General features: G+C 43.4%; 8 protein-coding genes across 8 annotated transcripts; 5 read left to right on the plus strand and 3 right to left on the minus strand.

The window, feature by feature from the left end:
* The first annotated feature begins 146 nt into the window (after window positions 1–146).
* On the plus strand, window positions 147–2,871 carry K450DRAFT_297055 (uncharacterized protein). The gene is made up of 5 exons (XM_051593655.1): window positions 147–551; window positions 621–755; window positions 829–981; window positions 1,090–1,154; window positions 1,228–2,871. The coding sequence occupies exons 1-5, from the start codon at window positions 218–220 to the stop codon at window positions 2,506–2,508; spliced, it is 1,968 nt and encodes a 655-aa protein (XP_051448252.1). The 5' UTR covers window positions 147–217; the 3' UTR covers window positions 2,509–2,871.
* Window positions 2,872–3,188: 317 nt separating this feature from the next.
* K450DRAFT_222698 (actin) lies at window positions 3,189–4,616 on the minus strand (the record flags this gene model as incomplete). Its single annotated transcript, XM_051585943.1, has 5 exons — window positions 4,589–4,616; window positions 4,449–4,514; window positions 3,711–4,384; window positions 3,306–3,624; window positions 3,189–3,236 (listed from the first exon to the last, which is right to left on the minus strand). Exons 1-5 carry the CDS (start codon window positions 4,607–4,609, stop codon window positions 3,189–3,191), a joined length of 1,128 nt encoding a protein of 375 aa, XP_051448253.1. The 5' UTR covers window positions 4,610–4,616.
* A 192-nt stretch (window positions 4,617–4,808) lies between these two features.
* K450DRAFT_222701 (uncharacterized protein) lies at window positions 4,809–6,362 on the minus strand. Its single transcript, XM_051585944.1, has 6 exons — window positions 6,054–6,362; window positions 5,821–5,967; window positions 5,655–5,742; window positions 5,293–5,566; window positions 5,015–5,197; window positions 4,809–4,923 (listed from the first exon to the last, which is right to left on the minus strand). The coding sequence occupies exons 1-6, from the start codon at window positions 6,155–6,157 to the stop codon at window positions 4,850–4,852; spliced, it is 870 nt and encodes a 289-aa protein (XP_051448254.1). The 5' UTR covers window positions 6,158–6,362; the 3' UTR covers window positions 4,809–4,849.
* Window positions 6,363–7,187: 825 nt separating this feature from the next.
* Window positions 7,188–8,065, plus strand: K450DRAFT_222706 (uncharacterized protein). Its single transcript, XM_051585945.1, has 4 exons — window positions 7,188–7,700; window positions 7,765–7,802; window positions 7,888–7,930; window positions 7,995–8,065. Exons 1-4 carry the CDS (start codon window positions 7,395–7,397, stop codon window positions 8,055–8,057), a joined length of 450 nt encoding a protein of 149 aa, XP_051448255.1. The 5' UTR covers window positions 7,188–7,394; the 3' UTR covers window positions 8,058–8,065.
* A 1,071-nt stretch (window positions 8,066–9,136) lies between these two features.
* K450DRAFT_160336 (uncharacterized protein) lies at window positions 9,137–9,507 on the plus strand (the record flags this gene model as incomplete). Its single annotated transcript, XM_051584005.1, has 2 exons — window positions 9,137–9,304; window positions 9,373–9,507. Coding segments are annotated over 2 exons (303 nt in total), but the record flags the coding sequence as incomplete, so codon positions are not given.
* Window positions 9,508–9,542: 35 nt separating this feature from the next.
* Window positions 9,543–9,884, plus strand: K450DRAFT_222712 (uncharacterized protein). Its single transcript, XM_051585946.1, has one exon. It carries the CDS (start codon window positions 9,574–9,576, stop codon window positions 9,796–9,798), a length of 225 nt encoding a protein of 74 aa, XP_051448257.1. The 5' UTR covers window positions 9,543–9,573; the 3' UTR covers window positions 9,799–9,884.
* Window positions 9,885–10,016: 132 nt separating this feature from the next.
* Window positions 10,017–11,458, minus strand: K450DRAFT_204869 (uncharacterized protein). The gene is made up of 4 exons (XM_051584728.1): window positions 10,997–11,458; window positions 10,839–10,861; window positions 10,252–10,770; window positions 10,017–10,179 (listed from the first exon to the last, which is right to left on the minus strand). The coding sequence occupies exons 1-4, from the start codon at window positions 11,171–11,173 to the stop codon at window positions 10,140–10,142; spliced, it is 759 nt and encodes a 252-aa protein (XP_051448258.1). The 5' UTR covers window positions 11,174–11,458; the 3' UTR covers window positions 10,017–10,139.
* Window positions 11,459–13,217: 1,759 nt separating this feature from the next.
* Window positions 13,218–15,076, plus strand: K450DRAFT_169819 (uncharacterized protein; the record flags this gene model as incomplete). Its single annotated transcript, XM_051584104.1, has 7 exons — window positions 13,218–13,859; window positions 13,931–14,016; window positions 14,074–14,230; window positions 14,303–14,374; window positions 14,454–14,584; window positions 14,669–14,767; window positions 14,836–15,076. The coding sequence occupies 7 exons, from the start codon at window positions 13,218–13,220 to the stop codon at window positions 15,074–15,076; spliced, it is 1,428 nt and encodes a 475-aa protein (XP_051448259.1).
* Window positions 15,077–15,144: the final 68 nt, after the last annotated feature.

Here is a 15,144-nt window from a genome sequence, read left to right on the forward strand (position 1 = left end):
ACGGATCAGTCGGTGGACTTGGTCAAGCGTTTACAGTGCGAGCTGTGGTTTGCTAAATTTGGAAAGCGATCAAAACAATGGGTCAGAATAGGTGCGGACGTAGAGGTGCAAAATATATTTATCTGGCAGTGCAAACCATCTAGAATATTTCTTCCTCTCCTTCCACTATTAATCGTTCTCTCTCGCAACACTTTGGTCGGCTTATCATCTTTGCATCATGAAGTATTCATGGTATTTGGTGCTGATCAGTGTTCTCGTCCTTATAGTTGGCACTGGTGCCTCACCAGATGCCAGTGGCAATCAACTATGGGCGCAGACTTGTAACAGCAATAATAAGAGAGGTGTAGTTGTCAGCACAAACGACACACTTGTACCGCTATCGGGTAACTGGGCTACAACATCTAGTTGCTCTCCAACACCGACACAAACATCCCCAACAACAACAAGCACGGGAACCGAAGCAACATGGGAAGCACCAACGCCAACTTATCAGCCAGCAACATGCGCTAGCCAGAACCCAAATACGTGGTCCTGGAGCGATTATCTATATCGTAAGCGAGCATCGTGATGAAAAAATCTAGCGTTCGACTTGATTATTGATCCGTTCATCTATCCACCAGATACTTACGGATACGGCATTACTCCTGCATTGGGTGTAATGGGTGGTCTGCTGATGTTAATCGGTTTACACCTAATGTCGTTTGGGTTCCGTATCTTTCGAGGAACCCTCGCTATTGTCGGCTTTACGGTATTTGGTACGTTATTTATGGCTCCTCTTTTTATTTTCATCCTTGGACCATCGAAACTCTATATTGATAGCATATGCAGGTATCATAACCTGGATCGGTCTTACCAACGGAGAACCAGCAGGCGGATATCCACACCGAGAAATTGTTTATATAACAGTTATTGTCGGTCTCGGCCTTCTGGGTGCTGTGCTCTTCATGTTTTTTTGGTTCATTGGCATTTATCTGATTGGTGGTAGGTGTTTTCTTATTTTATCGAAAATCCAGGTCCATCGGCATGTACTAAATGGGCAACCCCACAAACAATGACCCACTAACGCTTAACATGATGCCTCATTTCAAGGTTTGTGTGGATTCCTGTTGTCGATATTCATAATGTCATGGAAAGAAAATCTAGTCATTGAAAATGTGAGGTTCAGGCTTTTTCTCTTTTTGTTAATTTCTGCGTTGTATTAATCCTTACCGCCACCCCGACGCATAGAACATTGCCCGAATATGCTTTATAATTGGCATGGTGTTCCTCTTCAGTGCCTCCATATATATGGCTGAACGATATGTGATTCTCTTTTCACTATCATTCTCAGGAGCCTATATGTTCATATTTGGTCTCGACCTCTTTGTGCATGCAGGATTTGTCAATGCGGCGCGCCTGATTATGGATCACAATGGATGCCATTTTATCACTTATCGCATCAATACTGGAATCTATGTGATGCTTGCCATGGTCATTGTGCTAACACTGCTTTCATTTGGCTGGCAATACTACTGGAATATCATAGCAATGCACCGTTCCTTTGGAGTTAACGTCGTACCCGCCAAAGCAGAAACCGTCATTGTGGAAAAAGTCACTTCCGCTGGAAGCGCTGTGGCACCAACGGAAGTGATTGTTGAAAAAGTTCCATCTTCCCATCATTCAGCTGTTATCGTGGAAAAAGCTCCCACATCACATCACACAGAAGAAGTCATTGTTCTCCCTAGCCATCACAGCTCTCACAGCCATCATTCCGCTCCTCTTTCCGTAATTCGAGAGAATGCAAGTGCCATAGCATCCGGTGCTGCACTAGTGAAAGGCAGTAGCCATCACACCAGCCACCATACTCCCGTTGTTGTCGCATCAGGCCCACGATCTGTGGTTGAATCCATTGCACCTTCCACTCACCACACTGTGATATCTCCCTCCAGACATAGTGTCCCAACGATAGAGGGGCCGAGATCAATCATATCTCCAAGTCGCCATTCTGGTGGTATACTATCTGGCGGTTTACTCTCTGGTGCATCGAATATCATTCCTATCTTAGCAGGAACAGCCTCTAGGCACAGTGTTGCACCTACTAACACTCGGTCAGCACGAGGAACAATGCTACCTGTGCCTTCAGCTCCTGGCAGTCGCCACACTGGATCTCGATCGGTATCTGGTTCTGGTTCTGGTTCTGGCGAAGTACTAGTCGTACCCTCTGCACACAGCCGATCTGGCAACGGCAGTGGAAGTCACCATACCAGCCATCACTCAAGCCATCACACCAGTCATCACACTAGCCACCACTCAATTGCACCTTCGGCGACCAGTCGTTCAATCGCTGCGGCATCCGCTGCACAATCCGGCGTTAAGTCTCAAGCTACCGCAAAATCAGCGAGTGGTCAAGGTTCTCGAACGTCAGCTCAACCCGAACTTGACACACACTCAGTATCCAGTACAACCGCACATACAGAACCTCCCAGACAGCCTCCAATGAGAAAGTTGTTCGGAATTATTCCCTTGTAAATTGAGTAATGATATACTACTCGGCAAATTTTGTATTTTTTTTTTCTTTTGACTATTTATCGTACGGATACCTCAACCTCGCCCACAATAAAGATGCGAATATTATCGTTTCTCTTACGTACGTCATTAACATGGTTTTGGTGGTCATCCAAGAGTACAAAAATGAGAGTTTGGCAGTAATAGGAAGTAGCGTCATACAAATCAAGTAATATTACGACAACAGAGGTGTAACCGAGCAAACATACTGCGCACCAGCGATTGTCGAAGGCATAGTAGCTGATACAAAACTGCCAGGCAAGTGCGGCTGCAAGAAATTTATCTCTGTGGCATACGCAAACTTGTTTGCCCGAGCTCGTACCTGGCAACACGCCTTAGATTGCAAAAGCGGTATCTTGCAACCATTGGTCATTTACCAAAAAGGCAAATACCAGCCTGCGAATAACAGAGTGGATGAAAATATACCCCAAGCATCTGAATAACAAGGATCACTGAAAGATTTCACAATGCCATGAAAAGAAGCTCTGGCTTCACCCAACATAGTCATCCACCACAGTAGTAAAGGGTCATTTTTTTGTGTTTTCAATCCCATTCAATTTCTTCCAATTTCAACCAAAAGTAGAAACAGAAAGGAAAAATACAAAATACAAATCATGTTACAATTTTGAAAGAGGGTAAATAGTTTAGAAGCACTTGCGGTGCACAATGGAGGGACCAGATTCGTCATATTCCTATAAGAATGAGAGAAATGTCAGTATGGCATTGTAACAATGGAAGCATGACCAAAACGTTAAACTGACCTGTTTGCTGACCCACATCTGTTGGAAGGTGGAGAGAGAAGCAAGAATAGAACCACCAATCCAGACGGAGTACTTGCGCTCCGGAGGAGCAACAATCTTGATCTTCATGGAGCTTGGTGCCAAGGCGGTGATTTCCTTTTGCATACGGTCGGCGATACCGGGGTACATGGTAGTACCACCAGACATGACAATGTTAGAATACAAATCCTTACGAATATCAAGATCGCACTTCATGATGGAGTTGTAGGTAGTCTCATGAATACCAGCGGATTCAAGACCAATGAGAGAAGGTTGGAAGAGAGCTTCAGGAGCGCGGAATCTGAACAAAGGTAATAATATCGGTCGTTAAAAAAAAATTGGGCACCACCACATCACCAGGTGTCATCGATCTGAGTATGTACATACCTCTCGTTGCCGACGGTAATGACTTGACCGTCAGGAAGTTCATAAGACTTCTCCAAAGCGGAGGATTGAGCAGCAGTTTGCATTTCTTGCTCAAAGTCAAGAGCAACATAGCAGAGCTTCTCCTTAATATCACGAACGATTTCACGTTCGGCAGTGGTGGTGAAGGCGTGTCCACGTTCAGCGAGAATGCGCATGAGGTAATCAGTCAAGTCACGACCAGCAAGATCAAGACGAAGAATAGCGTGGGGAAGGGAGTAACCTTCGTAGATAGGGACAGTGTGGGAAACACCATCACCAGAGTCAAGAACAATACCAGTGGTACGACCAGAGGCATAAAGGGACAAGACGGCTTGGATAGAGACGTAGAAAGCGGGAGAGTTGAAGGTCTCAAACATGATTTGAGTCATCTTCTCGCGGTTAGACTTGGGGTTAAGAGGAGCCTCAGTGAGCAAGACTGGGTGTTCCTCAGGGGCGACACGAAGTTCGTTGTAGAAAGTGTGATGCCAGATCTTCTCCATATCGTCCCAGTTGGTGACAATACCGTGCTCAATAGGGTAACGCAAAGTCAAGATACCACGCTTGGACTGAGCCTCATCACCAACGTATGAGTCCTTTTGTCCCATACCGACCATAACACCTTGATGGCGAGGACGTCCGACAATTGATGGGAAGACCTATATGATATTCCGGTAAGCAAGGTCGCCCTGACTTTAACAACACCCAGAATAAGGTACTTACGGCACGAGGGGCATCATCACCAGCAAAACCGGCCTTGCACATACCGGAACCATTATCAATAACGAGCTATTACAATGCAGAAAGACATACGTTGGTTAGGCTAAGCAGGTTAAGGATTTTGAAAAACTTGATAAACTTACAGCAGCAACTTCGTCCTCCATTGTAGATGAGAGATGAGAAAAGAGATGAAGAGCAAGATGAAACGGAAAACCAAGCGTTTTAAAAAAAGAAATCCAGTCGCGGCGATTGGAATTACAATATGCCTGCGTTCCTCTCTGGTTTCGCCCGTCCAGCCCAGCCGCTTCGTTCTCCCACACGTCATAGCGGTCTGACTTCATCGCCACGCCTTCCCAATTCAGACATTATCGAACAAATATATCTTTATTTCAGTATGCTTGGGCTTAAAGATGTGCTTCAATCCAATCAATATAATCCTTAGTAACCTTCTCCTTGACATCTTTAACTTCGTGGTGTACTGAAAAATGTTAAAAGTCAGTTCCATTTGCGATAATCTCAGGCTTAAGAAAAAACAAAGAACGTATAAAAAAAAAAAGGTGGCCCCTTACACTCGTGATAGCAATCATCAAAGCCAAGCAAATTCTTGTCTGACGAGCTGATGTGCTCGAACATGACCTTGGAGGCTGCGAACTTGTTAATGGGGTCTGCGGTGCCGTGTGCGACTAAAATCGGAGTAGTGATCTTGGCAGACGTCTTCAGCAGTAACTCTCCGTTGACCAGCATATCCTTGACTGCAAATCATATTTAACGGCAAAGAAAAGAAATTAAAAATTTACCGTTATTATTTTTGCGCGTATGTTTGTATGTTAACATTAAGTACACTTACGGGTAGCAAACGTGGCTGCGTCGTTGACCAGAGGATCGTTCTTGTACTTTTCTACTTGCGCTGGATCTCGAGAAATACCAGATGGATCGATGCCAACGGAATACTTGAAGTTAGGAACGACAGCCGCAGCAATATAGCGCAATGCAAAGAAAACAGGTGCCGGTGGAGGGTTGGTCAGCTGGATCAATGGTGCGGAAGCAATAGCAGCTGTCAGCTTGGCAGCGCCTTCATATCGATCGCCTTGTGTCAGGTAAGAAAGTATAATCCCGCCGCCCTAGAATGGTGGATCCAGGGGTAGGAGTTTGCAACATTTAGATTTTTTGTTTGAATGTGTTGTCTAAATACGATGATGATCGACCTACCATACTGTGACCCATAAGAAACAATGGAATACCATCTTCTTTGTTTCGCAAAATAGCATCATCCACATCGCCAAGGACGGTATCCCAACTATCCATCGTCATTCATAAATTAGACCGCTTTTTCTGTCTTGGCGATCATGTCATGCACAGGACTGCAGGCACTTACCCCTGAGCGTTGCCTTGCGTATTTGCTTTCTTGGCTGTCTCACCGAAACCTCGTTGATCCCATGAATAACTCTCGATACCCTGAGCGGCGAAATTCTTCAACAGTTCATCATATCGTCCACAGTGTTCTCCGAATCCATGTACAACTCTAATGTCGAGATGAGTTCATGGCCAAAAAAAATAAAACTCGACATGCGCTGCATCTCACAGCTGCTGACGACGGAATTCACTTACACTAATTTAGCTTTGACATTGCCAACAGCCTTCCAGGTACGGGTAAACAGCTGGTTGTTATCACTAGTAGTATACCAGCTCTCGATAGTTTCGACTTTGTCCATTTCGTTTTCAGTGGGAATTTTGCGAAGAAGTGCCACCAAGCCCTAACCGAAAAATCCAATTGTGGTTGCTGAGTCAACTCAAAGTAGCCATCCATGTGAAATTGAAAGCATTTTGTGAGTTTTAACAATAGATATGAAGATGGTTTAAATATTCCATCGTTTAAATGTCTTTAAAGAAATGTTCCACCGAGTATCCCCCCCCCCCTGAAAATCAAACATCTTCAGGAACCACCAATGCTGAACCATGATTGCCGTATTAAGTGGAAGGGGACAAAGCGAAGCACGTAATTCACACAGACGGCATTGAACGATGCCTTTGATCAACCGAGAACTGTTGTCTTTTTGATATTTTGGGGCTTAGGATGATTGCAACGGCCTTTCCACTAATAGCGTGCCCCTTTGATTTGGTAAGCCAGCTACATGTAGCAAAAAATTGGTATGCCTTTGATGCCACAATGTAACAAAACCTTTACAGTGATCGCTATACCTGTTCAAACATAGTTATGGGATGTCCGTGGGCGCATTCTCGTCTTGGTTATGGATCTATGCAGGCTTAGCGGTATAATGTTCGCGATGGCGGATATTGTACTGGTCGCTTTGTACCACTCCACACTCGTTTATAATAAGTTCGATATTCAATTTTTCGCCTCTGAAAGATTCAATAGGAGATAAGCTTCTGAAACGTGAACAAGTTTACCCCTGTCCTTCAATATAGTCTATTTGAGTACAAATACTATGGTTAACACTAAAGAGATATACCATTCATATTGTCAGCAAAAATCCAATGAGGATGAAATAGATATTATCCGTCGGTGAATGGTGCTGCACTGTTTTAAAAAAAAAGTTTTATAAAAAATAAAAAATCCGTATACCGCCACTCGGCATACTTTTGACGAGGCACAAATGTGGAGCAGAAACTGACACTTTCCTTTTCTTGCATGTAGGAGCGAAAGTGTACGTTGAGCGTCGACGCGAAAGAAATACATAGAGACAACACAGAGACATTCATTATCTATTAATTCATAATACACATCCTCGACACTTTTTAAAATCATGTCTTGCTTTCAGCTAGTCAGCTTCATCGTCAGCCATGCCGCGTATAGTGAGTGATAGAATAGCTCAGGTACAAAATTTTGTCCTGACCATGTCACACCATTAGCCTTTTTTTTTTTCTCAGAACTTATAAAATTGGCTGGTTGAACTTTTCCCCCCTTTCGTTTCTCACCCCTTTACCAACATGGCTGACTACGGTGCTGTTCCTACTCACGATGCTGAAGAAGCTCAACAACCTGCTTCCCAAGAGTCACATTCTTGCTTGGTTAACTTGAAGAACAAGATCTTGCATCCTCGTCACCGCAAGAGTGCTATTGCCGCATGGGTCGTTGTTTTAGCCATCACTGCTACTATTGTCATCAGTCTTCACTACAGCTTCTTGCCTGACACTCTTGACCCTCATCACGGCGATGATGTCAACGCCGTCTGCCGTTCTGACAGAAGCTCTTTCATTGCCTTGATGCTTTCCATCTTCTTGGGCCCACTTGGCGTATGTAGTGATTAATGCAGGCAATATGGCGCTGGTTGTATTTACTTACCATTGGGTTGTTTAGATCGATCGTTTGTACTTGGGCTATGTCTTTATTGGCATGTAAGTTATTTTTCCAAGTCCTATTTGACGACTAGTGGAGGCACATTTTATGCGCGATCTTAACTGAGTTTTTCTTGTCCCACAGAATCAAATTCTTGACTGCAGGCCTTGGCGGTATTTTGTGGGTTGTAAGTGTACCCTGGTTTCATAGACATTAGTAAGAGTGAGACCGTATTCACCTTTTCCATATAGGTTGATATTGTTCTCCTCGTCTTCGGTGACTTGCCTGATCACAATGGATGCTGGTTGCATTAAATCTCGCTGTATGTAGAGATTTTTGTTTTTACCTTTCGCGGAATATCACGTTATACCTTTGAGGTTACACTGGGGAGCTGTTCTCCTGATACCCAAGGCACGTTGACTCTGTGTGCCACTTGCTTTAAATAAAAGCGGGAATGCGGAATAACCATGCTCCATGGAACACACCACAGAATATATTTATTTATCATATCTTTTTGATCATATCGTTTGACAAGTGTATGGTGCTGTCATGTTTGGTAAAGGGATGCTACTGTAAACAGACACCGCGAAGATGCCTGTTTGTTTAAACCCCCCGGCTTGCACTTGCGAAATTCAACAAAGGAACAACAAATAAAACATAGAAAAAACAGGGCTCGCCGATATGTCGAAAATATATTTCCAGTTGTCCTGTATGGATGTTCGAGGTCGGATAAATCAAACATATGACACATTTTAGACAATATATGAGAAACAATCGTGTCAACAATGGAAGTGATACGGCTGAGATTATAGAAGCTGATTTATGTATGGGATGACATCCGTTGATGGTTTATAATCAGGTTTCTAGGTGATAGGATGCCGCCATGATCCAGAGGGCCAAAAAAAATAAAAAGTGCCTTTTACTGATGCCATAGCACGTGCCGTCCCTCCCGTAGAGAATTGCAAATTAAACCGAAAATTTGTTAGCTCAGTGTCTCTCCTCGCCTGCTAAGCGGGGATGATAATTTCCGTCTTTGATACAAAGGCACTTATATATAGCGAATATCTTGAAAATAAAAAATGAATCAGGGCAGCCGTTATCGTAGCATCAACTTTTAAAACTTTGTTGGTCTCTTGTTAACATCATGGATTCTGTAGCTCCCCCAATGTATTATCCAATGCGTCCCAAAAACCCTCTGTTTCCGGTATTGAGGCCAATCCTACCTCTACCACTCAAAGCAAGGCATGCTATGGACAATACGGCAATGACTCAATCCATGCCATTCCCTCCCGGTACTCCTCCCAGGCCATCCAATTTTACAACAGCTTCTGACAGCCCTGTCGCATTCGGTATGGCTCCTTGGTCACCGGTAACGAACAGACAAGCGGACTACACTAATAAACCAAAAAGAAGACGTCGTTCTCTGCCATTTTCTTATTCGATTATGATCACACAGGCCATATTATCTTCCACAAATCACCAAATGACATTAAGAGATATTTATCTCTGGATTTCCACACGGTACCCAAATCTTTACAGTGATAGTGAAACAGGATGGCAGGTATGTTTTTCACAAATATTCCGTTTATTTACGAAGCAATCAAAATTAACACATTCGCCATTTCATAGAACACTATTCGTCACAATTTATCACTGAATCGCATATTTAAGAAAGTTCCACGACAGGATTCTGGTTTACCTGGGAAAGGAGGATATTGGACTATCGACCTTCAATATTTTGATTATGAAACTTTTCGCCAAAAGTCTTGTGTTGAGTCGACCTCGAGTGGGGATAGATACTCAACGGCTGCGTATACAACTCGGCCACCCATGCAGCGGGCACTGTTAGGCCAGATGCAGTATTCTTTATCGTCATATACGTCGAATATGTCTTCGACAAGCTCTTTGGCCTCTTCTCCACCTAGTTCTATGAAAGACTTCTTATCGTCACCAAGTCAAATGACTGATAAGCAGGGTGACTCTTCTGATAATGACAATGTCTATGATTCTGATTCACGACCAACTCCCATGAGTATCGATAGCCTCCTCAACTAGACAGTGTGTTCTTGTAATAAAAACGATATAGCTCATACATCATTTGCTTACCACTAGTTGTTGTGACCTTAACAAGACAATGACTTTGTATTGCGCATATAAATGGTTTTTAGGTACTCCAGAACCAAATTTCTCAAGTGTACAGTCATTTCTGTTATCCTACCACGGCCTAGCCTTGATGGTCGTCGCCCCAATGGCATAGTCATATGAACAAATATCTCCATAACATTATACGGGTCAATCCGCTAGTATAAACAAATGAACGCAGAAGTATGGTTGTTTTGAGGAAGCGTCTGTGTGTAAAGATTTTATTGGCGGCTATGGAAATGGGTTTATTCAATCTACTCCTTAAGCTTCTTGCTACCGCGCAACAAACCAGTTCTGGATTGGAAACACAAATGAACAATTAGTGTTTGAAATAAGGAAACAAGCACAATATAAAAAGGTACTAACCTGCGGGCGGCGATCAAACCGACCTTTTGACCAGCAGAGGCATCACGAGGAATGGTAGAGGCCTTACCAATATGTTGGTGGTTACCACCACCGTGAGGATGGTCAACGGGGTTCATGGCAACACCACGGGTTCTGGGCCAGCTGTTACGCTTAGCCTTGTACTTGTGGAAAGCACGACCAGCCTTGAGCAAAGGCTTGTCAATACGACCACCACCGGCAACGATACCAATAGCAGCACGGGCACCGGAGGAGACAACCTTCTTGGAACCAGAGGGAAGCTTGATACGGGTCTTACCGTCGTCACCGTGACCGATAACGGTAGCGTAGTTACCAGAGGTACGGGCAAGAGCACCACGGTCACCATCTCTCTCCTCAACGTTGCAGATGATGGTACCTTCGGGCATGGAGCCAACGGGAAGGACGTTGCCAACGGAAAGGGAGGCCTTCTTTCCGCAGTAGATGAACTGACCGGTGTACATACCTTCGGTGGCAATGAAGATTTGGGTGCGAAGACGGTACCTTTTCAATTGATATTTGTTAGGTTTAATCGAATGGATGTGATTAACAGACAGTAGCCAAGTACTTACTTGTATTGGTCGCGGAAAACAACCTATAGCGATACGGGGAGAGAGACGAGGAGATGTTAGTTAAGCAGGCGATGTTGAAAAGGTGAAAATGGACAAGCCCTTGGGTGCCATCAACTTTTTACCGACTTGTTGCCCATGGCAGCCGGATTCTAACTCACCTTGGCGAGGGGAGCACCACGACCGGGATCGTGGATGATTTCCTTGACGATTCCACGAACGTAGCCGTTGCGTTCAGCGTAGTCGAGGGATCTCAACTTAGCAGCACCTTTGCGGTGGGTGGTATGGGACTTGAAAATGCCACCAGACTTCCTCTGAGCACGGATAACGCGACCCATTTTAAAATAGCTGAAAGGTTGAGCAAATCGTTACAGAAAAAGTCGATAGTTGTAGGTTGAAAATTGTAAAGAAAAAAATGCTTCGTTAGTACTAAGCTCGTGAATTCGGTGTTCAATGTAACTGGCATGACACAAATTACGACATGCGAATGAAAAATGATTCGCAGAAATGTCAGACGTTGCATCAATTGATCCATCGATGCATCCATCCATCAATTGATCCATCGATGCATCCATCCATCAATTCCATGCCGATAGTTGCTGTCTTGCCATGGTGTCTTTCATACGTACAATGAGGATAAAAGGGGGTTTCTGAATTTGCTGCTGTGGATGGGTATTTGAAGCCGCCCGCCTTCACTGGGCCTGACGGTCAATTACCATTTTAGGCAATTTTCAAGACAAGGCCACAACATTATATCACTTTGCCATCAGACAACAACGCTATAGAATGGGTGAATAAGAAATGGAAAACATGATCAAAATTTGGAGAAAAGGACATTCTATATTCTGCTAATGTGTAATGGACTCGTTAGACCATCGTGAAGTATAACCATATCCATCGGTTGAAATGGCAACCATAGGTATAAGCGTAAACCCGCACATATACAATCATCACTTGCTATCTATTCATTGAGTAAGGAATTGTAATTTTGTATCTGTAAAATAGGTTGTCTCGCACATATCTTCTAGCATGCCGTTGCAGTCAATTTGTGCCTTTCGTGGCCGGTACCTATGGGACTGCTCTTTTGAAAGTCGACCTTTTTTTTTTTTTTGCTAGGATCGAGATCACTTTACTACGAGAAATCGACAAGCATACATGGCAAAAGGTCGCTCCTCAGCAGTTGGTAGAAGCTCAAAGCCAAAGACTCAAGCTAAATCACGACCAAGTGGATTATCCTCGAACAAAACCTCCTCGAAGAAAAGCAGAGAATCCGTGAAATATGGTCAATTGAGTCGAAAGGAAAAGACAAACCTCGAAGAATATGGTGAATTAGCACCAAAGGATCTCGATGAAGAAGAAGAAGAGGACGAGCTTGCTGGAAGGTAAGTGCAAGCGATTTATCTTTTACACTACGATTGCATGTCATGCTGACATAAAAATGGCTATAGGCACCTTCGTAAAATTGTTAACGAAGAGGATCTGGACGAAGATATTCGAAAGCGCAAATTCGAAAACACCGCAACGTTTGACGATGATGATGAAGGTGATGATAGCGACGATTGGCAAAAGCCCACTGCTTATAGCAAGCTACTCGGCATTCTTCAAAAGTCATCTAAAAACCAGGATTATTACAAGCGAGTCAAGTTGGAAGAGGAAGGTTTAGAAGATCAAGAAGATGATATGGACGAAGAAGAAGACGATGAAGATGAAGACGCAGAAGAAGAAGGTATGTATTGCAGGTATTCAATGGTCCAATTCGTAGGTGCATTCTATTGACAGCTGGGCCTTTCAAAGTGCTTGAACTTACTGCGGAAGAAGAGAAGCAGCTGCAAGAAAAGTATGGTGATGATTATCTCACTGCACTCGACCAAGATGGTAGTGCTGACGAAGATGGTCTTGACGGCGAAGACGAAGAAGATGCTGAAGTCGAACAAGAGCTTGACGAGGAATCTGAAGTTGAAGATGAAGCTGAAAATGAAAATGAAAATGAAATCGAAGATCAAGAAATGGATGAGGGAGGTGTTAGTGATATTGATGACAGCGACAATGAAGAAGAGGGTATGTATCTTGAAACCTTCATGTCAATTTCTGCAAAACTAATGTATGAGTCTAGGAGACGCTAGCAAACATCATTTCGGAGATGAACAGACTCAAAAGATTGGCGAATTGATTACCAAGGTCGAAACGAAAGCTTGGACAACTCAAACTATAGAAGACCCAATCCTAAAATCAGTGACTTCCTTCACCGTATCGGATCGTTCTACTGCCGCCTTGCAACCCCCAGCCAATTACAAGACCTTGGAAGATTTTGGAGTGAAGCACAGATTGCACAAAGCATGGCCCAAGGTGAATGAGGACTGCATTGATACTGAGGACGAGATTATGACTCCTCTACAAAAGTCACTCTTCCATTCTTTCAACCAATACCGAGATGTTGCCTACTGCAATCGTGATATCGACAATGCTAAGGAAATACGCAAAGCCTATGCGCTTCATGCACTCAACCATGTTTTAAAAACAAGAGACCGAGTCCTGAAGAATAACGAGCGTATCTCTAAAGCGCAAAAAGCAAATCGCGATATCGAAGAAATGCGAGATCAGGGCTTCACTCGACCAAAAGTGTTGATTTTGCTGCCTTTCCGAAACACAGCAGTGGATGTTGTCACAGCTCTTATCGAACTTTCAGGTAGTGAGCAACAGGAGCACAAGAAGCGTTTTTACGATGAATTCAACCTTCTGGAAGAGGAGGAAGAAAAGGCTGATAAGCCCATGGATTACCAGGAAACGTTCAATGGCAACATTGATGACCATTTTAGACTTGGTATCAAATTCACGCGTAAAACAATGAAGCTTTATTCCGACTTTTACAGTGCCGATATAATCATCGCCTCTCCGCTGGGCCTAAGGACCGTGATTGGAGCGGAAGGTGACAGGAAAAGAGATTTTGATTTCCTGTCGTCTCTCGAAGTCATTATCATGGATCAGACTCAGCAGTTCCTAATGCAGAATTGGGATCATATAGATGTAAGCATTTATGATAACTGCGTGCGGTACCGTCAAAGTGATTCAAATCTAACTTGCTCGTCTCATATTAGCACATCTTGGAGCATGTAAATTTAATACCCAAAGACGCTCATGGATGTGACTTTTCTCGCGTCAAGAGTTGGTATTTGGATGGAAGGTTAGTACTTGAGGTATTACATGGAATTTTACTCCATAGCTAAAATGTCATTTGCAGAGCAAAGTACTTGCGACAAAACCTTGTGTTCGCAGATTTTCTAACTCCAGAGATTAACGCTATGTTCAACAAACATATGAAGAATGTTGGCGGCAAACTGAAGATCAAGCAGTCATATGAAGGATCAATGATTGATGCTATAGCACAAGTCCCACAGGTATGTCGTGAACGATACGTAAATGTTTTTAATGAGCTGTCTTTTAATGGGATTTTTTGTTGTTGTTGTTAGACATTTGTTCGTGTGGAAGCACAGTCATTGGCCACTGCAGATGACCTACGCTTCAAGTATTTTGTGGAAAAGGTATGTTTTTAGTGATATCATTTTCCCAGGTATTTTTCTTCTGGGAAAAAATAACTGAAACTTTATTCAATACCAATAGACGCTACCAACGTTACAAAGATCAGCCATCACACAATCTCATACGTTGATATTTGTTCCATCGTATTTCGATTTCGTACGGTTACGAAATTACCTGGAGGATAACAAGTATTCGTGCGCGCACATTTGCGAGTAAGTGTGATAGTATTTTTGACCAGCGTTGAGTAACCTTGAGGTGACTTACACGGGACCCGTCGTACACTTTTTTTTTGCTAGATACACGCCCACTCCGCAAGTGTCGAAAGCTCGCTCTGATTTTTTCCATGGCCGCGCCAGTTTCGTATTATATACTGAACGTTTCCACTTTTTCCGAAGGTACGTTAGTTTCTAATCGTTTTGTCAAATCCACGCGTTGAACTTGCATTAATCTCCCATGCCCTTAGATACAATATCAGAGGCGCTTATCACGTCATATTTTATGGTCTACCTGATCATCCGCAGTTTTATACCGAAATTGTCAATTACCTTGCTTTGAAAGCGGATGCTAGTAGTGCTGAGGAAGCTACATTTTCTTGCAGCGCTTTATTTTCCCGATACGATATGCTGAAATTAGAAAGAATCGTAGGCACCGACCGAGCGCGTAAGATGTGCTCTTCTGGAAAGAATTTATTTGTGTTCTCATAGAAAAGTACAACAAGTTTAGAATCACTTCCCATCATCGAAAAGCATACATATCATAGACGGCATCCTTC

Source organism: Umbelopsis ramanniana (assembly GCF_025399195.1).
Source record: "Umbelopsis ramanniana AG unplaced genomic scaffold K450scaffold_5, whole genome shotgun sequence".
Classification (NCBI taxonomy): domain Eukaryota; kingdom Fungi; phylum Mucoromycota; class Umbelopsidomycetes; order Umbelopsidales; family Umbelopsidaceae; genus Umbelopsis; species Umbelopsis ramanniana.